This window comes from Camellia sinensis, chromosome 8 (genome assembly GCF_055761805.1).
Source record: "Camellia sinensis isolate YWXY chromosome 8, ASM5576180v1, whole genome shotgun sequence".
Taxonomy (NCBI): Eukaryota; Viridiplantae; Streptophyta; class Magnoliopsida; order Ericales; family Theaceae; genus Camellia; species Camellia sinensis.
In genome coordinates, this window is record NC_138968.1 from 146128449 (window position 1) to 146155739 (window position 27291).

The 27291-nt window shown below is 38.2% G+C and overlaps 1 protein-coding gene and 1 pseudogene across 14 annotated transcripts in view; one reads left to right on the plus strand and one right to left on the minus strand.

The window, feature by feature from the left end:
• LOC114303792 (putative bifunctional methylthioribulose-1-phosphate dehydratase/enolase-phosphatase E1 2) overlaps positions 1-23390 on the plus strand; it is a 49611-nt gene extending 26221 nt beyond the window's left edge. For 3 of the 13 annotated variants that reach the window (XM_082883691.1, XM_082883693.1, XM_082883694.1), the window contains 5 exons: positions 20748-20897; positions 20974-21075; positions 22073-22182; positions 22279-22397; positions 23096-23390. In XM_082883691.1, coding sequence (XP_082739817.1) covers positions 20748-20897; positions 20974-21075; positions 22073-22182; positions 22279-22397; positions 23096-23187 — 573 coding nt within the window. In that variant the 3' untranslated portion in view covers positions 23188-23390. Of the gene's footprint in view, positions 1-769; positions 827-900; positions 979-1060; positions 1925-20747; positions 20898-20973; positions 21076-22072; positions 22183-22278; positions 22398-23095 lie in introns of those variants that run through there. The other 10 variants (XM_082883689.1, XM_082883696.1, XR_014338379.1 and 7 more) reach the window with 9 other exon arrangements.
• Positions 23391-25903: 2513 nt separating this feature from the next.
• On the minus strand, positions 25904-26937 carry LOC145797177 (VQ motif-containing protein 4 pseudogene; annotated as a pseudogene). Its single transcript, XR_014338382.1, has one exon. The product of XR_014338382.1 is annotated as a VQ motif-containing protein 4 pseudogene (transcript).
• Between the last annotated feature and the right edge of the window lie 354 nt (positions 26938-27291).

Sequence of the window (27291 nt, forward strand, 5' to 3'; positions counted from 1 at the left end):
GGGAACTTCATATATTGTACCCCAATATGTTACTCATACCCAGCCGAAATCTTTATGCAAGAGAAAACTGGATATGTCGAGTAAAGACCGAAAGAAGAAGAAGCCTTTCTGCTCTAGAGCTAGGTCATCATCTTCACCTATTGCTCTGGAAGCATCGTCACCTCAGAGAATGGATAATAGTCTGCCACTTCTTGCTCTTTCTCGATCTAGTTACTCGGTTTTAGATCTCCTCCATCTTTTTGTGGATATGTGTAATTCTCAATTTAAAATGAGATTTAGTTTTGAGCAAGTAGATTCTGGCACTCAATTTTCTAGTCTGGCAAAGCTTTTTCCAGTGACTATCTATCAGCGATTGTACAGGAACTTCCCAACCAATAGTTTCAACCAAAACCCCAATGAATCAATTTCGCACATACTTGTACTCTTTTCTTGAAGATAAAGATGAGAATATGATTCAAGAACTCTTTGAGGGAAATGGGTATGAATTAACTGCCTTGGGTCGTATTCGCATTAAGAGTGTTGAAATTCCTTCTCCCACCAAATCTTTTGATTGTTCAGTCAATGGGAGTAGCAAGAGTGAAGATGAGTTTTATTACTACACCCCTCTTTTAGATGACACACCTACTAAGATGAGTAAATTGCCCCCAGCAAATGTGGGTTTTCCTTCTCCTTCTTCGGTAAAGTCATCAAAGCTTTTGGAGAAAGATATAATTCCTTCTCTTTTTTATTTTTTATTATTATTTTTTTAAAATGCCTTTCATTTTCTTAGGCACTGTGCCTCGGACTTCCCCAGCTGCCTCGCATATGCCATTGGCTACCTTTAAGGGTATTCTTATTCATTCCTTGTACCTCATTTTATTCCATTATGTATACGTACTCAATGAACTCTTTTCTCTTTAGATCATGCCACATTGCAGAATCCGTGGTCCACCTGCAGGAATCACAACTTGTCTTCTCCCATGCCTAAGTCTCACCAAGGTATACTTCATTCATCCACATATATATATATATTCTTTTTACCTTCTATCTTTTCATCGAGTGTCTCTCTCTATTCTCACAGAAATTACTTTTGATACATTGGAAGAGGCATGGGAAGTTACTTCTGATACCTTGGAAGAGGCCCAAATTCTTGCAAACTTAATTAAAGCAAACGAGGTTAACAAATTATTCAACCGACTTGAAGCACCCCTTGCTCCATCTAGCCTTCTTTCGGGGACTTCATCTAGCGAAGCAGCCACTCATATTCATAAAGGTCTTACTATTTTTCTCCAATCAATGACTGATGTTAATGGCATGATTGCTGTAGCAAACAACATTTTCATGGTTTTGAAGAGTTTGGGTGTAGACTTCACCTCATTTTACGAGAAGGTGAAGATATTCCTTGGATGCTTTGCTTTGAAAACTTAGCTTGCAGATTCTTCAAGCTTGTCTATTACAGAACTTGAGGCCTAATACTATGAGAAGAAGCTTCATTTCGACAAAGTTTCTGGCGAATATGAAGAGTTGTCTGCTTCAATTATCAAGTCGAATGAACACATTGCGAGTCTTAATTAAAGGATTATTCAAATCAAAGAATTACTCAAGCAATTTGAAGAGGAATTGTCATTCATCCAAGTGGAGCATGCATCCTTTACGCGTGATTTTGCACAAGCTTCCGAGGGTGTTTCTAAATCAGAAGAAGACGTTCAAACTGCTTTGAATGTTTTGAGCCAGCACAAGAAAAAGAATGGATAACAGAGTGTTGTGGAACGTGCTTTTGAAAGGGCTAAGGCTTCTCTTAATGAATGAATGTATTTTTATTTTGTTATTCATTCATTTATTATTTTCAAAACGAACATTTATTTTTTTTGTTTGAAAACAATGTATTTATGAAATTTTGCTCAATAATAGATTTATTTGTTATATGAAATTTCACAACACAATATATTGATTTGTCTTATTTTAGCCGTTCACAGTTTATATTCTTGCGGGCCAGGAGTATGCAATGTTTTACCACCTTAAATTTTGGTGGGGTATTTTAGCAGTTTAACCACATACGATATCGTTGGTGGTCTTCGACTTATGTTTGGCCATACACAGTTTATACTCTTGCCGGCCAAGAGTATCTAATGTTTTACCACCTTAGATTTCAGTGGGGTATAATACCACATACAATACCACTGGTATTATTCAAATCAAAGAATTACTCAAGCAATTTGTAGCAGTTTAACCACATACAATACCGCTGGTGGTCTTTTTTTTTATATTTTTTTTATGCCCTAACTTTTGTCTAGGCCACCCTTTCGGATTTTCAACCTAGCAGGCTTTTTTTTTTTACCCTAACTTTTGCCTAGGTTGCCCTTTTGGATTTTCAGCCTAGCGGGCATTCTTAAGGGTATTATCTCTTCAAGAACCTTGCATTGGTCACAGGAATATTCTGTTACCATCCATCGTTATTAACAAACAGGCCCCATTAGAATAAACTTTCTCAATCACATAAGGTCCTTCTCATTTGGGCTCAAGCTTTCCTTTGGTTCTTCGTGAGACTATTATGGGTGCTCTAACCATTACCAAGTCTCCTTTCTTAAAAAGCAGAGCCTCACTCTTTTATTGAATGCATTTGCCATCCTTGGTTGGTATATTTCCAAGTTCTGTTGAGCATACAACCTTCTTTCATCTAGGGTCTTGTTAGAATTTCCCATCTTTACCTTCACCTACTCCACTACACACTCCACTTCACCTACCTCCACTTCACCACACACTCCACTTCACCTAACCCACTATCACCTCCACTACACCTACTACCACATTTTCTTCTATATATAGATTGTATAGGAATTGTAATCAATGTATCTTGTAATACATCAATCAATAATATACTTCAATATTTTTACATGGTATCAGAGCTGAGCTAAGACTCTAATAATTTCGCTTTACCGGCGGGCGGCAACCGAATCGTCTTAGGCCGCCCGCCGGACCTCTACACATACCCATCTCAGTCTCATCAGTGGAAGAATTCATCAAGCGCTACTACTACCTCACAAGTTCCGTCTTCTCCGGGCCTCACTGGATCCACTAGATCTCGTCCTCCATCTTTTGTCTGTGCCACCTCTCCACGGAAGGATTCGAATTTGATGCACCACCGCCGTACACGGCGGCTGACGAGACCAATGACTTCTGCAACTCAATCATCACTCGATTCAGCTCCTCCACGGAGGACCACCACCACCGCCTCTGCGCCATCATCGGCGCAATGTCTCAGGAGCTCAAAGACCAACCGATGGCTTAAGGGATAGAAACGAAAAGGATTCATACAATTTCTATCAGGCTGTTGATGGTCAGCACCTAATCCTTCATCCTTTAAACATGAAGTGTCTTCTACACCATAATGGGAGCTATGATATGCTTCCACACAGAATCAGTGGAAAGATTTTACAATTGGAGACAGTAACTCAATCAGAGGCCATAAGGAGGCGTTACCGTTTCTTAAGCCATTTTTCTTTGACAACAACATTTCAGCTTTGTGAAATTGATCTCAGTGATTTGTTGCCTCCTGATGCTCTTTCTCCATTTATGGATGAAATTAAGAATCGGGAAAAGCAGAGAAAGCGTCTTGCGAGGAAGGAACGGGAGGAGAAAAACAGGGCTGAGGTTGTTTCAACACATTGTGTGCTCGTACCATCTAATTTTGCACAATACTCTCGCGATACTTCCCCTACCTTCTCCATGGATAACTTTGAAGCTTTGGGAAGTTCTGTTACTCCTTCTTGTGATTCAACCTTATTCAGATCTAAGGCTCTCAATCCTTCTTTATCGAACAAACCCAGCTGTAGCAACACTTTTACACTATTATAATATATTATCATACACCCAACACACCACTCACACATACACGGTTGAGAGAGAGAGAGAGAGAGAGCAACACTTTTTATTTTACTACTTTTTTTTATTTATTTTTCAAATCATGTCTCCCACCAAAACAATTACTTTCCGACCCACCAACACACATGCTTTCCTCCTTAATATATTATTCTTATTATTATTATTATTATTATTATTAAAACCAAAAAAAAAATATATATATATATATATATACCGAACACCATTACCGATTTCAAATATATTTTTATTATTTCTTTCTTTATTTTTCTTTCCCATTATTTTTAATTTTTTTCACATTCCATTCATACCATATAGCTTTGCACACCACACCATATTTTATTCATCTCAAGGATCAACCCCGATCACAATTTTACACAAAAAAAAAAAAAAACAAACAAACAAACAAACAAACAAAACAAAACAAAACAAAACCAACACAAATCGGAACAGTGAGCCTTTTCTTCTCTACTCTGCCGCCGGTCTTTTCTTCTTGCCTCCGTCCTGGGCAGCCCTTGCCGGTATTGTCTCCATATTTCCCACTCCACTGGGCACGATCACTATTCCCTGCTCCTCCACTGCAGCATATGGCGGCCCTCCAAATCGGAACATCACGGTGGCCTTCCGCTTCAGCTCCTTGTTTTCTGCCCTTAGCACGCTTATCTCTGCTCGCGCATCCTTATACATGCGTTGGAGCAGAGCCAGCTGGGAATTTAAATGCTGCACCTCATTTGTCCTACTCTGCAGCCGGTTCGACAAATTTGTGACCGCCGTCATGGTTTCCACGCATGACTTCAGAGTATACTGATTAGCCTCAATATCAGTTTGCACCGCCATTTTTTGCTCCACCGACCGCATCGGAAAGTTTAATGGAGCAAAACCAGAGGTGTTTGGTTGAGGTTCACTGGCCACCGCACCAGTTATTTCTCTTGTGGGCTCGTTCAGTTCTGGAAAGAGCGTGAGCAGGTTTTGGGTAGCTGGACGGGAAGAAGAGGCCATGTTTTTGGGTTGCTAAGTGTTTCGAACGGGTTGGTGACAGAATGGCAACAAAGTGTTCCACAGTTTCTCTCTCCGCAGAGGCAGAGTTTTTTTCAGCGAAGGGTTGGTTTCAGAGGTTTCAGAATGGTATGCCTCAGCCTCAGCCTTCGTCTTGGATAAATAGCCGAGGCAGCCACGCGTATCGCGCGCCTCTTGCCGCCCGACAAACTGGCACGCCTTTTCATGGCACATCTTTTGACAAAGTGGACACGCCTTTTGATGGCACGCCTTTTGATGAATTGGGCACGCCTTTTGATGGCACGCCTTTTGACAAAATTGGGCACACCTTTTGAGGGTGCCACTTTTACAAGGGTCCGACAAGACTCTGTAAACTGTCCCGACATTGATTCCGGTTAGCTCCTTTATGGGTCCGACAAGACTCTGTAAACTGTCCCGACATTTGATTCCGGTTAGCTCCTTTATGGGTCCGACAAGACTCTGTAAACTGTCCCGACATAGATTCCGGTTAGTTTCTACAAGGGTCCGACAAGACTCTGTAAACTGTCCCGACATAGATTCCGGTTAGTTTCTACAAGGGTCCGACAAGATTCTGTAAACTGTCCCGACATTGATTCCGGTTAGTTTCTACAAGGGTCCAGCAAGACTCCGTAAACTGTCACAACATTGTCTTCTACAACGGTCCGACATGACCCCATAAACTGTCTTCTACATCGGTCTGACACCACCATACAGTGTCCTCTACAACGTTATGACACCCCATACAGTGTCTTCACCAACGGTCTGACACGACCATACAGTGTCTCCTATCCTTTTTTATTTTTATGTATTTTCTTGTTTTTGTTACTCTCTCCAAACTCAAGTTGGTTAGTTTCTCTCCTCCTTGAGTTTGCGGGGGGCTGTTAGAATTTCCCATCTTTACCTTCACCTACTCCACTACACACTCCACTTCACCTACCTCCACTTCACCACACACTCCACTTCACCTAACCCACTATCACCTCCACTACACCTACTACCACATTTTCTTCTATATATAGATTGTATAGGAATTGTAATCAATGTATCTTATAATACATCAATCAATAATATACTTCAATATTTTTACAGGTCTCGAGCTTAGCCAACCTCATTCTTGCACTTTCATCTTATGTTAAGGACTCTTGTATTGCCACTCGCAACGATGGTATTTGAACCTCAAGTGGTAACTGCGTTTCCTCCAAAAACCAACAAATAAGGGGTCGCTTGAGTAAAAGAGTTTTGTGCAAAGTCCGATAAGCCCACAAAGCTACTTGTAACTTTTCATGCCAAGTTCTTTTGTTCTTATCCACCATCTTCTTGAGAATTTTGCACAATGTTTTGTTGAAAGCTTCTGCTAAACCATTGCCAGGTGCATGATATCTTGATGAATGGTTGTCTTTGATTTTGTACTTGGCAAATAACTTGTTCAAAGCATCACTCCTGAATGGCTGTCCATTATACATGATGACACTTTTTGGAATCCCAAACCTGTAAATGAGATGGGTTTGGATGAACTCAGAGACAACTGTGCTTTTTATATCCTTTAAAGCCACGGCTTCTACCCATTTTGAGAAATAATCAGCAACAGCTAGGATGTATCGATATCCTGCTAAAGATAGAGGTAAGAACCAATAATGTTCATACCCCATGCTGCAAATGACCAAGAACAAGTTGTTAAATGTAGAGGCTCTGGGGGTTGGTGGAGAAAGTTCCCATGAAATTGGCAAGCTTAGCATCTTTGAGCATAATCTATGCAATTTGCAATCATAGTTGGCCAATAGTATCCTAACCGTTTTTGCTGCATATGTAATTTAGGACTACTTTGATGTACCCCACATACACCTGCGTGTACTTCTGCCATTACCTCTTGAATACGCTCCTTGGCTATACACCGCATGTACATTCCATCCAAAGACCTTTTGTATAACCCGTCTTTCCGCAAGACGAATTTGGTAGCCTTGCGTCTCACTTTAATTCTTCTTACTTTATCTTCAGGTAGCCCATCATGTTGAAGGTAAGCTATGGATGGTTCCTGCTAATCCTCCTCGCTTTCTCCTTTCGTGGTGATGACCAAGATTGGAACTAAGTTAGAAACTTCTTTTAAAGGTTGTAACACCCTTCTTTCACCTACTGTGATAGTAATCGTTTTGCTATCTGGCAGCCAAACTTGCTAGTGAATGAGCTCGAGCATTTGTTCTTCTCTTCACATGGAAAATGTGTTTTTTTGAATTGCGAAAGCAATTGATCAACCCTTACATGATAAGAGATGAGACTTGTTTACTTAACAATGTACTCTCCATAAAGTTACTTTACCACTAGTTCTGAATCTCCATAAATTGAGAGTTCTTCAATTGGAATCTGTGATGCCAATTCTAATCCAGCAATTACAGCTTCATATTTTGCCTCATTATTAGAGCATCCTTCACTTAAGGCGAAAGAATGGGTGATTATAGCATTGTCTAGAGTCACAAACACAATTCTAATTCTAGCTTTATTGTTTTTAGAATTTTCTTGCTTCTTGCTATTTGGACTCCTTGAAGCTCCATCGAAACACATCTCCCATCCTTTCTGGATCTCTAATTGCATAACCTCTTCATTTGGTAAATCAGTTACTAGAGGTGAGTTATCAAGTATAAGATGTGTTGCCAAAAAGTCTGCTAGAGCTTGCCCTTTTACAGCTCTTTGGAGAACATATTCAATTGCGAATTGTTGGAGAATTACAGCCCATTTTGCAATTTTTCCTGAAAGTACGAGCCGTGAAAGTATATATTTCAAGGGGTCTGCTCTTGATGTCAACTTGACTTCATGTTCCAAGACATAGTGCTTTAGTTTTTGGAAGGCGAACACCAAGGCAAGATATGTCTTTTCGGTAGGGGAATAATTGACTTCAACCAGAGTATGACTCAAGTAATACAAGGCATTTTCTTTCCCCTGCTCATTGTGTTGTGCCAATAGTGCCCCTAACGAACCATCAAGGGCTGCTATGCACAACAAGAGTAGTTTCCCTTTTATTGGGCTCATGAGTACTGGAGGCTTCAGAAGATACTCCTTAATACTGTTAAATGCATTTTGGCACTATTGATCCCTTTCAAATGGAACACCCTTTTTCATTAATCTTAAGAATGACAAGCATTGACTTGCCAAGTTAGAAATAAATCTTCTGATGTAGGCCAATCTCCCTTGTAGCCCCTTCAATTCCCTTAAATTTCATGGAGGAGGCATTTCAGCAATGACTTTAATCTTAGTAGGGTCGATTTCAACCCCTTTGTTTCGAACTGCAAATCTTAGAAATTTCCCTGAGAAAACTCCAAATGCACATTTTAGTGGGTTCATCTTGAGTTTGTATCTCCTCAAACGTTCGAAGATTCTTCTCAATTCTTCCACATGGTTTTCCTTTTCTTTTGTCTTGACGACAAGGTCACCAACATAGCATTCGATGGTGTCATGGTGTCATCGAAAATTACTGCATTTTTTAGGCCAGAGGGAATTACCTTGTAGCAAAAGACTCCTCTTGGAGTCCTGAATATAGTCATTTCCTCTTCTTCAAGTGTCATTCGAATTTGATTGTTTCTTGAGTACCTAACCATAAAAGACAAGGTTTCATACCCAGTAGTTGCATCTACAAGAAGTTCGGTGATGGGCAAGGGAAAGTCATCTTTAGGACAAGCCTCATTGAGATCACGAAAATCAATGCAAACCTTGATTTGACCATTCTTTTTCTTGACTGACACTATGTTTGCTAGCTAGGTTAGATATTTGACTTCCCTGATGAATCCTGCATTGATAAGCTTGTCGACTTCAACTTCAATTTGGGCTGTAAGCTCTGGTCGAGTTCGCCTCTGAGGCTGTTTAGTTGGCTGTTTCTCAGGGTGAATTGCAAGCTTATGGACTGTACTCTTTGGATTAAGACCAGGCATCTCACTGTAATTCCATGCGAATATGTCACGATACTCCCTTAAGAAGGATATATATTGCTGAACCTCTTCTTCCTTTAAATTTTCACTAATGAAGGTTGGTTTGTTTTCTTCTTCATTACCAAGATTTACCTCATGAAGATCATTAACGATGGCTTGGCCTCCTGTTTCAAATTCTGTTGGTGCAGGTTGAGCTTCATTTTCATCAACATCTTCCAACACCTCTTGAGTGGTAGCCATGTTTACAAGAAATTTTCCCTCATCCCTATGATAGCCTAACCCTTTTGTCCCGGTGGTGATAATACTGCCTTGTTGGATAGCCTGCCTCTGCGAATGTATCAATGCAACATCAAAGGGTGTCATTGTCCCTGCTCGTATTTTTTCAGGATCTAAACCAACCTTTACCAACATCTGTGTAATTTCTGCACCGAAGGTAGGCTTCTCAAAACTCGAGATGTTTTCTTCTGACATTTGTTCAACTTTCACCTCCTGTTCAACATCTCCAAGTGAGTGGAATATGATGGCTTTCGACCCTTTTCGTTTAGGAGGGACCACGATCTTATTATATTTCTCCACGTAGGTGCATTTTGTCCTCCTTAATGGCAACGTGAACTCACCCTTTAGACCCAAAATTGGATTTATTGGGGCTAGAGCCTTTTGTCCTCCTTAATGGCAATGCGAACTCACCCTTTAGATCCAAAATTGAATTTATTGGGGCTAGAGCCTTCAATAGGGCCGCGTGGAGAAGAAGGATTCATGTAGCCGACCCCATTTGATGGGACTTGAGGCTTGGTTTGGTTTGGTTAGAGCCTTTGCCCCCGGTTTCCTTTTGGATTTTGGCACATATCGAAAAGTTCATTTTGCTGAAACTAGAGTAGGCTCTAGATCTTTGACATTCAGAGTATCTTCAAACGTTTTTACATCTTTTCCCTTTCTTTGTGAAGTCCTTGTATAGAAGCGAGCATCAACATAATAGGCCTCTACTTCTCCAAATGGATCACTATCAGCCACAATTGTCCCTTCTTTTTTGGGTGAAGGCAACAGGTACTTGATACATTAGTGATAAGTTGATGGTACTGCATGATGATTATACATCCATGGTGTTAGAATTTACCTACACCTACCACCACCTACTACCACACCTACTACACCTACCACCATCTTTACCTTCACCTACTCCACTACACACTCCACTTCACCTACCTCCACTTCACCACACACTCCACTTCACCTAACCCACTATCACCTCCACTACACCTACTACCACATTTTCTTCTATATATAGATTGTATAGGAATTGTAAACATGTATCTTGTAACAATCAATCAATCAATAATATTCATCACTTTTAACATGGTATCAGAGCTAGATTAAGAAGCTAGTAATTCTACTTCACCGGCGGGCGGCCACCCGCCCGCCGGACCTCTCCAAACCTTCCATCTGAAGTTGTCTGCATAAGCTCTAACCTTCAACAGTGGCGTCTGGTGCTTCTTAACCGTGTATTCCCAACCATGTTTCTCAGCAAATGCTTTGGCAGCTTCTTCACTGTCAAAACTGAGTGCAGCATCGCCAACATTGGCATATGGGTCCCCTGTGGATGTCCAACCCATCAATGGATTTTCCCATTTCTGTGTTACATAAAATTGATCTTCCAGCTTCCAACTTTTCCTGAACCCTGTTGTGTGGCAGTCCGAGCGGGAGAAAGGATTACAACCCTCCTCCACGGTGTCCTAACCTTAAGGTCATCGACAATGGCGAACTCTCTGCAACGTCTCTTGAATCCAGCTCGTCGTGTATATGGATCCACTTTGGCTCCATTATCTAGACCGTTCTCTACAGACTCCTTGGTTGAGATCAAACAGTTTGCATCGCCATTTTTTGCTCCACCGACCGCATCGGAAAGTTCAATGGAGCAAAACCAGAGGTGTTTGGTTGCGGTTCACTGGCCACCGCACCAGTTATTTCTCTTGTGGGCTCGTTCAGTTCTGGAAAGAGCGTGAGCAGGTTCTGGGTAACTGGACGGGAAGAAGAGGCCATGTTTTTGGGTTGCTAAGTGTTTCAGCGAAATAGCAATTTCAGACTGGTAATGTTCGGAAGGGTTGGTGACAGAATGGCAACAAAGTGTTCCACAGTTTCTCTCTCCGCAGAGGCAGAGTTTTTCAGCGAAGGGTTGGTTTCAGAGGTTTCAGAATGGTATGCCTCAGCCTCAGCCTTCGTCTTGGTTAAATAGCCGCGGCAGCCACGCGTATCGCGCGCCTCTTGCCGCCCGACAAACTGGCACGCCTTTTCATGGCACATCTTTCGATAAAGTGGACACGCCTTTTGATGAATTGGGCACGCCTTTTGATGGCACGCCTTTTGACAAAATTGGGCACACCTTTTGAGGGTGCGACTTTTTAAGGGTCCGACAAGACTCTGTAAACTGTCCCGACATTTGATTCCGGTTAGCTTTTCCAAGGGTCCGACAAGACTCTGTAAACTGTCCCGACATTGATTCCGGTTAGCTCCTTTATGGGTCCGACAAGACTCTGTAAACTGTCCCGACATTGATTCTGGTTAGCTCCTTTATGGGTCCGACAAGACTCTGTAAACTGTCACAACATTGTCTTCACCAACGGTCCGACATGACCCCATAAACTGTCTTCTACAACGGTCTGACATGACCCCATAAACTGTCTTCTACATCGGTATGACACCACCATACAGTGTCTTCTACAACGTTATGACACCACCATACAGTGTCCTCTACAACGTTATGATACCCCCATACAGTGTCCTCTACCACGTTATGACACCACCTTTCAGTGTCTTCACCAACGGTCTGACACGACCATACAGTGTCTCCTATCTGTATTTTATTTTTTCTGTATTTTCTTGTTTTGTTCCTCTCTCCAAACTCAAGTTGGTTAGTTTCTATCCTCCTTGAGTTTGCGGGGGGCTGTTAGAATTTACCTACACCTACCACCACCTACTACCACACCTACTACACCTACCACCATCTTTACCTTCACCTACTCCACTACACACTCCACTTCACCTACCTCCACTTCACCACACACTCCACTTCACCTAACCCACTATCACCTCCACTACACCTACTACCACATTTTCTTCTATATATAGATTGTATAGGAATTGTAAACATGTATCTTGTAACAATCAATCAATCAATAATATTCATCACTTTTAACACATGGTCTCCCAAGCAAAGCATTATAGGTGGTGTCTACATCAATAACCAAAAACTCAGTACTTTCTTCAATATCCCCAAACTTGGTTTGCAATTCAATCTTCCCTATTGGACATCGTTCATTCTGATTGAATCCTTAAATGACCAAATGACTTGGGCGAAGTTGTGAAATTTGAACCCCTAATAGGTTTAAGGCCCTTCGAGGCAAGAGGTTTACCGCAGATCCTCTATCAACCAGAATTCGAGAAATTTTCATATCTTGGATAAGCCCAGTGATAAACAAAGGCCAATTACGGTTTGCCATTTCCGCACACATGTCATTGTCACTAAAGGTTACCATAGCCATGCATGTAGTTGTCTTCTCTTGATTTCTACCTTCGATTTCTTTGTGGAAGTCCTCTGGCTTGAATAGGGCATATATTAAAGACTTTCGAAGCTCTGGAGACATTTTCTTTGTAATTTTTTTTAGATGAGCTAGTACATCATATTTCACTTGCTCTTCCTCCGGCAAAACCTGTGGAACTTTTGACGCTTGAGGGTCCTGAGGATTTCATAATTTCCTCCGGTAGGTCAAGTAAGTCTGGCATAATTCAGCAACAGCCTTTTCATTAACGTTAACTTCTTTAGTTCCATCACTTATTTGGACCATGTTAACTGGTCCAGCTGCAGAGTGATCATCATCATCAGTCACTTCTCCATCTTCTTGGAACTGCATTCTTCTCCCATTTTTTAGGTACCAAGAGTTATGCCTATAAAAGCATTGGGATTCTACAAAACCGTTCTTCATGGCCTCCCAACTAGGCACAACAATCCCTTCGAGGGAGCAATACCAGTCAAAGGCGATCATCTCAAAAGAAAGAGGGAATTGTCTTAGGCAAAGTGCTTGATTTGGAGTTGTTTCCCCACACTGTTTTAAAAAACGCCTAATATGTTTTTTAGGATCTCCATACCCCTCATGTAGGACAAAATTTGGAAGTTCGTATCCCTTGGGAAATGGTGTTTGCTCTACCCATGAAGGGAACCAATCCATTGGGCGATAAGTGCCCATCTCTCGAAGATCAAGGGCAATTTCGATCTTCTCCTCAATTGTGCCTTCTATGAGATCATATTTTTGAGTAGATGTACCCTTGTCCTCCAAAAGTTTTGACATCTCGATTTCTATTGGCCATAGTTTATAAAATGTCCTATAGAATCGATCAGCCATGGTGTCCCAATCTGGGATTGAATTAGGTAGCAAGCTGAAGTACCAATATGCTACCCACCCATCCAAAGAAAGAATGAACTGCCGTAAAAGAAATGCCTGGCTTTTTACTGTGTTTCCACATTGTGCAAGGAAACAAACCTAATGGCGCCTTGGACAACCTATCCCATTATATAAGGGAAAACAAGGTACTGTATATCCTCGTGGGAACTGGACCCATTCAACCCAATTAGGGAAAGGATGTCTAGAAATTTGATTTCTTTCAATAATCAAATTTTGATGGGCTTCAATACCCTCATCTGTTAAAGAGAGTGTTACTTTTGCCTGATGTTCTGCTTCTCTTCTAGCTTCAATTGCTTTCTCATCATCACTTGAATTGCGAATGATATGTATTTCTCGCTCTTAAAAATTTACGTCCACCGCGATGACATCACAAGGAAAGTCAAAGTGGTCACTTGATACATTTTCTCCATCGTATGTCCTGGCTGGAGATGTGTATGGTGAACTATCAGGAGAAAAGTCAAGTTCCCAATCTTCATTAGGATCCTCAATTTGAGATGACTTTGCTTGTTTATTTAAATGTTTTCATATTTTATCATCTGACCTACACTTGCCATTCACCTCATCATCCTTGAAGTGCAGTCATTTTTCGCCTTTTTCACAAGCTTAGAGTCAGACTTGCACCCAATATCTCCTTGTTCTGTTCCCCTTAACATATTCTGGAGTGTTTTGATAGTTCCTTGGTGGTACTGGCAAATATTCTGGAGAAAAGGCTTCTAGTGTGTACTCTGGAGAAGCTGACGTGTACTCCAGAGAAGCTGGTGTCTACTCTGGTGAGGCTGGTGTGTATTCTGGAGAAGTTAGTGTATACTCTGGAGAGTTAGGTATACAGACAGGAGATGTGATACAATCTCTTTTCCTAACTTTTGAACAAACTTCATTCTCATCTTCCTCGTCATCACTTAAAACAATGATGGTTAGGTAAGGGGCCAAAGTAAACTTTTCCTCCCTCCTTTTATCAAAATATGTCTGCAAGTCCAAAGATTGAAATTTTGAAGGCAGGAATTTCTCCGAAGTGACTGGGTTAAGGTGACATTGTTCTAATTGTTAATCAAGAACCAACTTTTTCCATTTTTTCCTTTTTTGGGTCCTTCTTTCCTTTTCTCTTACCCACTTTAGCCTTTTTTTATTTCTTGGAAACTTTTGGATTTTGCTTCTTGGAAATTTTTGGTCTTTGTTGTATTGTAGAAACAACCACATTTCTAGCTTTCACTGTGGCATTTTGATTTTTCTTCATGCTTTTCGATTGATAAATGACCCATTTACCTTCATTATCATTATCGATCATGATTGGGTTAGCAGATGTTTTCTTTTGAGGAGGGAGCTTAATAATCTTGGAGTCTAGAAGTTCCTAAATTCTATCTTTCAGAACAAAGCACTTCTTTATTGGATGGCTAATCAAACGATGGTAGGGGTAATACTTTGAATTGATCGTTTTTCCTACCTCATGTGGTCTTTTCACCTCAGGGAGAGCAATCAACTTTGCTCCAACAGATCTTCAAACAAGTCTTCGACCAGATCGTCTGTAAAAGAATATTTCTTCTCCAGCCTTTCTTTCATAGTCACCTTTTTGAATTCCTTAGGCTTTTTAGCCCCAACTACAACAGGACCCTGTTGAGGACTCAACCCTTTCAACCACCGTAGACCTCCTTCGCTTAGCCAGATGTAGCTCCATATCATGAGCTTTAGCGCATAGATTGTTTAATCCTTCAAAAGTTTGAGCCATAAGAGTCATAGAGAGCTCACGTCAGAAGTTGTTAAGGCACATCCGAATTAACTCTAATTACGTGAACTTTTGAGGATAGGCAAATGTCAAAGTTCGCCACCTTGCAATGAAATTTATAATAGGTTCATTGTCATGTTGCTTGGTCTCAGTCAATTCTGGTACACCGACTCGCCTTTGCGTGTTGCAGAACTGTTTAAGGAACTTGTTCACCATGGAATCTGAATTTGGGATTGATCCCTCAGGAAGGTTAGCATACCATGTAAATGCAGAACTTTCTAGTGATTGAACAAATAGCTGTAGGCAAAGGGCCTCATTCTGGGCTATTGGCCCACATCTGGAAAAAAAAATGAGCCACATGTTGTCTTGGATCTCCTGTCCCAAATCTGATTGGGAAAAGCCAGAAAGAAATGGAACAACATCTGTCCATGCTAGGTAAGGCTCTATAATTATTCGAAAGTTCTCATCATCTTTCTCCTTGACTTTCTTTACTTGTTTCCTTACCATATCATCAATCATGGCCATGAGCATTGGATTCATACCACCACTGGTTAGATCAAAGTAACAAGGCCCATTGCCCCCTGGGGCTAGTGTGCTTTGTATGCCTGCGGATGTCCCTACTACAGGTTGTGCCATTTGTTTGGGTGCACTTCTTGTTCTTGTCATTTGGGCCTACAACTGTTGTATTTGCTTCAACATGGCAGCCATTTCCCGTTCTCTTTCCTTAAATTGTTCTTGTAGGGCCACCACTTTTTCCTTGAGACCTTGTTGGCCCTGTTGGACCTGCGAATTTTCACCTTCCTTTTCAACATTAGTCATCATAACTGCAACGATTTTGTTGACATCTCTCAATTCATCGTTTTCAATATTCGTTGAAACAGACGAATTAGATGAGACAGAATCTTGTTATAGGCCCTTTTCTTATTCCCTCCATAGATAGTTTGATTAAGGTAGAAATATTTTCCAAGGGTCGTTTACCCTATGCCTTTGAGAGGTTTGACTTTCCAATAAAGACAGGACTTTCAATTTGTTTTTGACGTTCATCTTTTGAGAGAGCCTTTTCAACAGCTCCTATAACAATTGTCGCCATTGTTTTTCGTTCTAGTTTCTTTAAAACCTTATTTTTTCTTCGCCTTTGTCTTTTCGAAACTGGACAATCTGATGACATATCAAGTCGAGCCCCTATGGACATAAAAGGATTCGTTTGCATTTTTGCAAATTCCTCCATTTGATGTTAATTCAAACCCCGTATGGCCAACGGGTGCTCCTTTTTTCTGATTTGGACCCTTAGAAATGATTGGGTTCTGAATAGGCAGACTTTGCGCTTTGAACAAAACCTATGAAGCACCGACACGTTCTCAGCCTCTGCGTACGAGTGTCGGACACGTGTCGGACACGGACACGCGTCGGACACGCGGTAGACACGTGTTCGACACTCTCTCTAATGTGTCTCCTTTTTTTTTTTGAAATCTTCTAGTCGGACACGCCATGGACACGACGGGACACTTTTTGGACACTCGTGAGGTGAATCGAAGAAGCCCTAATTGTTTTCCTTGATCGACAGAGAAAGAGAGAAAGGGATCGAGGGAGATAGAGAAAGAGAGAGATCGAGGGAGGAAAAGACAGAGAAAGAGAGAAAGAGATCGAGGGAGAGGAGAAACTAACCTGTTCAGATCCAAGAAGCTGAAGCTGAGGCATTCTTCTTCTTCTCTTCTTCTCCTTCTCTTCGTCTTCTCTGTCTCCATCATCTCTGTTCTTCTTCTCCTCTTCATTTTCTTCCTCTCCTCCTCCCTTTCGTCTCTCCCTTTTCTGACTCTCTTTCCCTCTACCTTTTTGACTTCACTTTTTCTCCTCTATCTTTTCTCTTTTATATTTTTTTCTTTTCTTTTGATTCAACGTCTCTCTCCCCCTCTTTTTTTTTTCTTTTTTCTTTTTTCTTTATCCTTATTTTTATGTTAAACTTAAAATTCATAAAATAAATTATTTTTATTTAAAAAAACTCATTTTTTATTAATTTTAAAAAAATATATATTTATTAATTTTATTATTATTTTGATTGTATAAGAATTAATGATTTTATTTTTATTTTAGACATATAATGAATAAATAAAATTATATATATTAAACGTGTCCTCAGCGTATCGTGTCCCCTATTTTTTGAAAAATTGCGTTTTCGTGTGTTCGTGTCGTGTCCGTATCGTGTCCCGTGCCCGTGTCCGTGCTACATAGAACAAAACTATCGGTTTGTAGGCCTCAGTTGTTTTTTTGTCAATAGAGGTGGTTGTTTTTCCATCAATAGGAGTTTGGGTCATTACCCTCCTCCCAATGGCCCTAATGATGGCTATGTTTTCAGCAGAGGTCCTTTTCTTGGCAGACTCCGCCATTTTAATAGTCTTCTACCCTTCTGAGTAGTTGGGCCACAATATTTTTTGTTGCCCCCGTTGAAGTTGCAACAAAGGCCGTAGTTGCAAACTGATTAGCCTCATTTGCTTGAATTAAAAAGCTCTTCGTTCGGGCTGTGGCCCTCATGGTTGCGTACTACTTCGACGCTTTCACATAATCTTCAGCGATCTTTCTCAAACTTTTAGCTTTCTGAAGAAGTGTGACCTTCATGATGCCAGTTGCCTTTGCGACAGCCGAGAGTATTCGCTTCGGAGCCCCTTGGGCGACAAGTGCTGGGGAAAGAAGTGCATCTTTCTAGGATTTCACTGGCTCTGTCTTTGGGACAGCCAAGAGCATTCGCTCCAGAGCCCCTCGGGCAAGGTTTTAAAAAGCGGCCGCAACCGTTACGTAACGCCGTTACGTAACGGTTTTGGTGGTTACCGCCACCCATTACGGCCGCTTTTGTAGTGTGATTGAAATTCACAGGTGTGTCGGCTGTAGCGGTTGCCGTAGCGGTGCTGTAACGGCCATAACGGCCTGTTACGCACCGTTACGTAATGGTTCCGAACTGCTTCTTTCGAAAAAAACAAAAACAAAAAAGCTAACAATAGGGGAAGAGGGATAGAGAGAGCAGAGGGAAGGTGAAAAAGAAAGATGGAAGAGTAAAAGATAGAGAGAGAGAAGAGAGAAGGTGATTTGTTAAAGCTGTAAGACCTATGCAATTCTATTCAGTTGCTATCACTCAACCATTTTGTTTGTGTACGTCTATCTATATATTGTTTGATAATAATAATAATAATAATAACTGTAGTCATTATCTATTTATATATATATATATATATATTTAGTCTATTATTTATTCTTTTACTTTTGTCATTGTTTAGTGATTGATTTTTTGTAAAATATCTAAAAAACATAACTCCTATAATTATATATTAATACATTTTTTTATACATTTCAATTTTTTTTGATTAGTTTATTTTATTTTTATTTACTAGTTATCCAAAAAGAGAATGAATATTCAAGTGATCTAAACCCAAACAAAAAAAAAAATCTTGATAATTTATTTTTCAATTTTTATATGATTACATTAGCATGTATAATTTTTTTTTAAAGACTATTCAAATTAAAAGTTGCATATGCTTCCACAAGTATAATAATTAAAAAAATAATTTTATACATCTAAGTCCAATAATTTCTTTTTTTGTTGCCACAAGCATAATATGGATTTATGATATACAAAGTCATTAATTATTAAAATAAAATGTAAAAAACTTGATTTATAGTGATTTAAAAATATAAAATATATTGAATCATATTTAAAAATTTACAAAAATTGATCAATATTTATTTTAAAACTCAATAAATATGATTATGGAAAAAAAATATGCGTATCGGTAAGTTTTTTTAAATTGTGCAAAAAATAAAAAAATTCACGGTTCCGGTTACCGCAACCGTTACACTACGGCTTTTACACCCCGCAACCGCAACCGTGCCACCGCCACCGTTACGGCGACCGCAACCGCTTTTCAAAGACTTGCCCTCAGGTGATGAGTGCTATCTCCACCTTTCATGATTTCAGAACCACCAGAGTGTAGGGTAGCCTCTTGACAATTGCTCCAGCATTCCTATAACAAAAGAATTTGTCAGTAGGTTTCAAATATATATATTTTTATTTGTTCTTCAAAAGATGGGAGGAGGAATAGGTCTCACTGGGCGTGCCAGAATTTGTAGACACAAATTTTGAAACAATGAAGTGTTTCAACATATTTCAAAATTTTATGTTACAAATGTCCACTCACTGTTTAGTTTTTGGACTAAACAATGTTGATTATTTGAGTAGCAGGTTTTTATTTCCGTTCTATATTCCAGATCGTTAATTACATATTTTATATAAATGAAACCTTTGATTAATAAAGAAAAAAAATAAATAACAGAAGACAATTTAAGAAAAATGAATATTTTATTAAAATTGTTATGGGTTTTGAACCCTTCAATACAAAGTACAATTCTTGGGTTTGGAACCTTTTACCTATTCATCGCCATTCTGCGTTTGTGGCGTAGGCTCTTGAGTTCTCTGTGTCTCTTTTCTTCTTTCTTGTAATGACTTCTTTAGCTCTTGATTTCTTTCTCTCTCCCTCTGATCTTCTCACTTCTGATTTTTTCTGATCCCTGATTTTTCGATCCTCTCTTGTGTGATGGTTCTCATATTTATAAAGGGTCATCCAAGTGATAAGAGTGCCTCATCCTCAATTTGAATTCAAATTGAATGATAACGCCATTTGAATTTTGAATGATAGTGCTATATGATTAATCGTACATCTGATTAACCAGATTGATCTTTTAGATTTCATCCTGTGTGGTGTCCTTGTTGTAGGTTCTACAGGTGTCATCTTTCGTAAGTTCCACGTGCCATTTGAGTATTTTGAATAACGCCTTGAGATACGATGTCGTTTTATTTATGCATTTCAACGGATCATATTGATCTTTTTAGGAAGTGATTACCTACAACATTCCTATCATAGGCTCTATACGTGTCATTGACTGATTGACCGTATTTGAAATTTTAACACAAACTTTGGTTGAAATTTATGTGCCAACAACTATGGTGCACATTCACTCTTTATGTTCTGTTCACTGTGAAGTTAGATGCATGTATTGAAAAATATGTTGAATGATATGAGCAATTTTATGTACTCTTCCCAATTAATCATTGTCTAATGGACTCTCTGACTGATCTTTGCATTTTTTGGGGGTTAAATTTTAAATGTTACTATCCCAATAGTTGTCCCACATTGGTTAACAATGAGGTTGGCCATGTGAATATAAGCTATTGGGCACCCTCCCCTTGAAAACCAGTTTTCAAGAGTGAGTTCTGCCTAAGGGTTTGTGTAATTTGCTATCAGCGCCAACACCACTTCAAGTATGAGATTAGATGGGTTTGAGCTGCGGAAGGTGTGACCTGTACTCAGATTAAAACGCCTTACTATTGTGTATGGGCATAATACCATCATGTTGAAAACTAATAGGTGAGTGAAGAATGCTAAAAGGGATAGGGCTACCATTGTCAATAGAGTGGGCTGGAGTCTCTTTCTATATGGAGGGAATAATTTTTTCTCAATCAAGAATGTCTAAACTGGATGAATTCACTTATTTCACACAATTCTTCTGGTCATACCTTTTTCTCTTTACTCATATTGCGTAGTTTAGTGGTATGTTACAATCCTAAAAGCCTCGTCCCACAGTGGTTAACAATGACCATGGCCATGTGAATATAGTTTGTCAAAACTGGGGGAAACTTATCCACTGGTCTGGTGGTTTTTGGTTTTTGTGTGTGAGCTTAGGACTGGATGAAAATATCACCTTCTTTTGGTTCTCCAATTTTCTCGTATCCTTTGGCAGATTCAAAGTGATTTGAAGCAAGGCATTGCTGGTTCTGTGCCTGTTGCCCCTGATTACATGGGAAAAGAGATGGTGATTGAAACTTTGGCTGCTAATGTGGAAGCAATGATTCATGCTAACAGAAAAGTTACTGCCCTTGAACAACTTCAAGTAAGCTTGCCACAGATGTAATTTTGGGGACTTGCTGAACTTAGACTTTATTTTTCACTGCATTTATTGTATTCAGGGCCATATATGGAGGACAGGGTTTCAAAGTAATGAGCTGGCTGGTGTAGTATTTGATGATGTACCAGAAGCTCTTGAAAGGTGGCATGCTTTGGGCATCAAGGTTTGTCTTTCTGTTCTTTTTCTGAATGTACTTTCTCTTCCCCTTCCCCTTTTTAAGTTTCTGCCTTTCATATCGGCTATATCGCTATTTCTGAGTTTATTTTCTTTTTGATTTATCAATTTTTTCTTCACTGATGGAATATATTTTTTCTCTCATTTTATTTTTTATATTTTTTTGGACACTTGATATACATTCTATAGCTATTTATTTATTTATTTTGGCCTTGATAATTATATTGTATGTATAAGGGCTTTTGTTCTTTTTGTGATTTGGTTGATTCTTAGACTACTTATAAGCATCTAGGCCTTGAAATTGAAATGTGCATAGTGGATGCGCATCATATTGTTAGCATGGGGTATAACATTTCCGAATAGATTTTACGCTAGTTACCTGGATGCTGCCGCAATTTCCAGCTACCAACCTACAAGGAATATCGAGGAAGAAAAGTTCAATTTTTCCCTTCCCTCCACTTTGTTGCGTCCTTTGTAATTAAGAAACCACAAAATTTGTTTACAGATTTTTGAATCGTAGACCAACGACGAGAGGGTGTTCTGTGGACAGGGTAAGAGAGAGAGAGTTTTATTTTGCTTTGGTTTGGTAAAGCAAAGGCAAGAGAGGAATGTTTGGAGTGGGGCTATGGTGCTTTTTCTGCATATGTATGTAGAGGTTGGTTCAACCATGAATGGGGTTTGACAACTAGCTGCTGTTGTATAGATAGATTGGTTTAAGCAATGAATGGTGGATGCCATTGCAAATGTCAAACTGGTAAATATATGCACAGGTACCGTGTAGTTTTTATTTTTTTGACTATTGGAGATGTGAGCAAGGAAATAGGTCTCTTTGATTTGGATAAAGAAGTGGATACAACTCAATTTGATATGTTCGAGTCAAGGAGTGGAGGGTTGTTTAAGTGATTTTTACTCAAAATTAAATTTGAGTCAACATTTGATTAAGGGCTAGAGATGCCCTAATATTGCCATGGTTTGACTGGTTTCAGGTTTACGTATATTCTAGTGATAGCAGAGAAGCACAACAGCTTCTTTTTGCCAATTCAAATTATGGGGACTTGAGAATGTACTTGTGTGGGTTTTTTGACACCACCATTGGGTATGTTCTTGTTCACATGCTTCAGTTTTCAGTTATTAATTTTATTATGCCTTGCATGGTTTAGTGGAGCTGTCATCTTCTAATTGCAACGTGCAGAAGCAAGAGAGATACACAAAGTTATGTTGAGATTTTGCGAACGGTGGGAGTTGATAGGCCAGCAGATATGTTATTTGTGACAAACATCATACAAGAAGCTGAATCTGCGCGGGCTGCAGGTAAATGCTACTCTCTCATATTTTTTATTTTATTTTATTTTTAGTCTAGTTTGCTTAGTGATATCTTGGGTAGGTCCCCACCTAGGGAGAATTGGACCCAAGATTCTAACAAGAAAAAGAAGAAGAAAGTATTGACTACAACATCAATTTCTACCGACATAAAAGGTGAAATAACTTGAAAAACATCTATAATAAACATGTTTTCTTATATGACAGACCCAAGATTCTAACAAGAAAAAAAAGTATTGACTACAACATCAATTTCTATTGACATAAAAGGTGAAATAACATGAAAAACATATATAATAAACATGTTTTCTTATATTCATGTTGAATTACAAAAGATAGCAACTATAAGATAGTCTATCCACACATGTTTTGAGAAACCATTTTTTTTGGGGTTATTTTTTGTCCAAATTGTTAAATTTTGTACTTTGAACCCCATGTTTCATATATATAGAGACCTACTTAATCTTTTTTAAACTTTGCGGGGGCGATTCTGTATAATTTGAAAAAAAAAAATAGCTAATGCTAGTATATAAAGGGGCTTTTTTTGAAATCATTGGGGGCGATTGCCCCCTCTAGGTCCATCCTAGTTCCCACTCAATAATTTTTTGAAATGCTGTAAAGAAGTGGTTTGCCATCTTTCTCTTTTAACTAAAAGTAAATGCATGCTACATTGCTACTCGACGTTTCAGGTCTGGAAGTGATGATCTCCATCCGGCCAGGACACAGACCTCTCCCAGAAAATCATGGGTTTAGAACTATTGAATCTTTGCTAGAAATCTGACTGTAAGTAATCTTCTGATCTGTTGTACTGTTATGATAAATGTATATAATAAGTTAACGTTTACAACTCTCCACTGTTTTATAGAATGGGTCATGTTAATGAAAGCCCAATAGGTTGTCATCAAGGTGAAAAAAATGCCACAAACAAATGAATCCCAATATATATTTTACACATCTCTATGAATTTTTACATATTTTTAAACATTTATCACATTCTCATGTAATTTTGTCACGCCGCTTTGGTGGTCATTTCCCTTCTAGAATAATGTTTTGTAGAGAGAAAGAAGGGGAAAAAGAAAGAAAAAAAAAATGTGGACGGCCATTTTCTAGATGTTTATGATTTGGTGGAGCAATTCCAGCCATGAGTTCATTGAGTTTATTGGCTGTTGTTGGAGTTAATAATATTACTAAATTTACAAATCAAGTATAATAATTATGAAGTAGGTAGATAGACTTTTTGATGGAGGCGTGCGTTCACTTCTTGAAAGGGTCTTTTTGAATACTCCATGATTTGGTGAAGACTTGTAGTAGGTTATGACGACTTATGGTTTACGATTCGACTGCTGGTTTTTGTAAGCCTATGTGTACAAGTGTCAGAAACAATTTATTAAGGCAGTGTTTGATAAGTAGGATTAATAGTGCGGGAATTAACAATTAGTGTAGAATTAGTTATTCAGTTAGATTGGTGGAATGAATAATCCCTTTTTATCTATATTTGTTTTGTAATGGATATGGAAATATATAATCCAAATTTTGTATATATATATATATATATATATTTTGCATTATTAGTTGTCGGATTAAAAAATTCGCCAATTTTGTTTGGTAGATTGTTCGTTGGAATTTAATTCGGAAAATAAAAATTTCTACCAAATAATGGAATGTGAGTCTTGGATTAATAATCTCAATCCTATCTTATAATCTGCCCAATCAAACAAGTCCCAATTGTTCCAAAAAATGTATGGAAATCATAAAACCTTGCTTCACAATTTGTTGTATGAAGAATTTTTGATGTTGATTAATGAGAAATGTTTTTTCCAATTTAAATTTTAAATATGATATGGCCAGAGATAGGTGTGACCAATTTTTTTTACTAGAGTGCATATTGTCAATTGTAAACTAGGGATAAATTGAATGCAAACAAATAACTTGAGATAGAAGATATACATTTTAGTAGAATCTTTGTAGCCAGAGAGAATATGATTTAAAATAATTATACTTCTATATAGTTGTTTTAAATCTATCATCATATTGACTCAATCTTGAAATTCAATTATCATGTCTAGATTTGAGTTCTTATCATTGAAAGATTAAGATCAAATCTTTTACTAATTTAAAATACACACCGATCCAAGCGGAGTCTTGGGAAATATGAAGCAATAACATAAGAAGTTAATGACAGTCAATGGAAAGAACCCAAATGGTCGTCAATCAATTTATAATGAGTAATGCCAGGACCTTACATAATTTATGAAGTGTTTTATCAAATCTCTTATATGTGTGTGGGTTCAACACCAGAGGTTTGGTAAAATATTTGGTAGATTATTTAGGGTTCATGACATTTTCCATTTACTATACTGGCAAAATTATTTTGGCTCATATGTTATTTTTTCTTTCAAATCAATAAAACGTGGGAGACATTATCAGTGTGTTTGGTTTTAATTTTTTGAATTTAATTTTTTGAAAATTGAGTTTTTTTGTTTTTCACATTTTTTTTGTTTTTAGTGAAAATTTTTAAAATTTTAAGTAATTTTTTTATTTTTTTAGATGTACCTTATTTAGATATATCTAAATAGTAAAATATTTATGAAAAAATATTTTAAAAAATTGATAAATATACAAAAATGTGAAAAATATATTGAATTTCATATATATATATATATATGTATTTTTGGTATTTAGTGAATTTTTAAATTTTTTTTTTTTACAAATATTATACTTTTAAGTGTATTTATATTAGGCATGTGTTAAAAATTAAAAATTACTTAAAATATTAAAAAAATTCAGCAAAAATAAAAAATTACAAAAAATGAAGTAAAAAGTAAAATTAAAAAAAAAAATTGAATTCTGGAAGTGAAAATCAAAACGAGTGTATACTCTTGCTAATAATTTTAATAATGTAGGTACACACCAAAGTGATGGTGGGATCTAGCTAAGGCTTGTAAAAAGTGTTTTAGTAAGTTTTTAGTGTTGCCAACAATTTTTACTTTTTTAGAAAAAAAATTGGTGATCCCTACAAAATAAAGTAATTGTTTCAATCGTTTGTACTTTTACATATTAATGTTAGTGCTCTTAGATAAAAAGGTCGAGTTAATCCAAATGATATGATTAGTGCTATATAAAGTGCTACTGCTACATCATATGGCCAGTTGACAAAGTTGCTCAAACTAGTCAAGTGCCCCCACCCCCAAAATACTAACGTTGTGTTTAGTTAAAAGATTTAGAAAGAGATTTAGAAAGGAAAAGAGAAAATATAAGTAAAATGTGAATAAAATATACTTACATTTCATTTAATTTTACACACATTTTTCCTTTTCATTTTCAAATTTCTTTCTAAATTCTTTAACCAAACACAACGTAATACTAGTGAAACTCTCCCTTGATTCTAGTTTCTTTCTTTGTTGAATAAGATTAGGGACACCTTTTTTTTACAGTATACTCTTTACATCAGGTGATGTTGTGGACCTTACTATACATTGTGAGTAAGCAGTAAAAAATGATGTGTATGTAGCTGATTTTTTATTTTTTTTGTTAGTAAATACATGATTCCATTTTTTGGTGAAATGCATCCATGTCATCCCAACACAAACAAGAACAGACTACTAAATAGAAAACCACGGACGAAGCTTATAACTACTAGATTGTTATACCAGCAAATATTCAATTCCAACTAACAGCTCAATCTCTCTCCGCAAATATTTCATCTTCTTCGCTTCTTCCTACTAAAACCTTACTAACAAACAACAAAAACCTATTCTTCAAATACCCGAAACTCTTGGAGAAGTCACCGGAAACAATGGCAAAAGCCTAGGCTCTGAGCCTCTGGGTGTTGTTACCGGCGATGCATACAGATAAAAACCTTTCTCTGCTATGACCTTTTCTTCTAGAGATGATAAATTACTTGTCCTGTCAATTGAAATTGACTCCGAGTTCAATGGTGTGATGGGGCTAAGAACAAGCTTATGAAGATCAAGAACACTTGGTGACATGATCTTGGATTGGGTCGGAGAAAGCATAGAACTCAGATCGAGTCCAGGGATGATCTTGAGATTTTTGAGAGTGTTCCTTCTCTCGTGGAGCTTGAAACCCGGTTTCTTGGGTCCGGTCTTGATCGGACTGGCTAGTTTGGAGGTTTGTTTGTTGGTGGTGGTTTCTGGTGAACCAGTGAGCATTTGGACTACTTGTTTGAAGGAATTTGTGTCTGCTTGAATGAAGGTAGTTGTAGGACTGCCATCGGCTTCGGATATGGATATAGGTTTTGGTGTTGAAAGATTTTCAACACCATTGCTTTTAGAGGAGGATGGGTTTTCTCCCTCTAGGATTTTTGGTGTGTCCTCCATTGATATGGGTCTCTACTTCTACACCTCTCGTGCTTTGGTTTTGTAGGGTTGTCTTCTGGTTGGGAGAGGGCTAATTTAAGGTTGATTGTAGGGGAGAGAGAGAGAGAGAAAGATATATGAGGGTTAGAGGCAATTTTGTATTCTGTTGAGTGGAAGGTTGGTTTTTATTTTGTTGTGTTGGAGAAAGATATGAAAGAGTTGGGACTCTGTTAGGAAAAAAGCAGCCACTAAAAGGCTACAAAAATGTTTGCCATTGCTTTCAAAGCCTAAAAGGGTTTGACTCTAATATTGTGTAAACTACAATAATCACTACAATTAACATAATATAATAATAATAATTAAGCAAGTGGATGCCCACTTTTGATGAAAAGTACTAAACTACCCTTCAATCAGCCTTAAGCTGACAAATCTTGGATTAGTAATTTAAAGTTTTCAATAAGTCCAATACTTTCGTCCCTTTAAAGACATCTGGTAAAACTGGAACGATACACACAAGATTAGTGTGATCTGATGACACTACTTGGATTTGAAGAGTGTTTTACTTT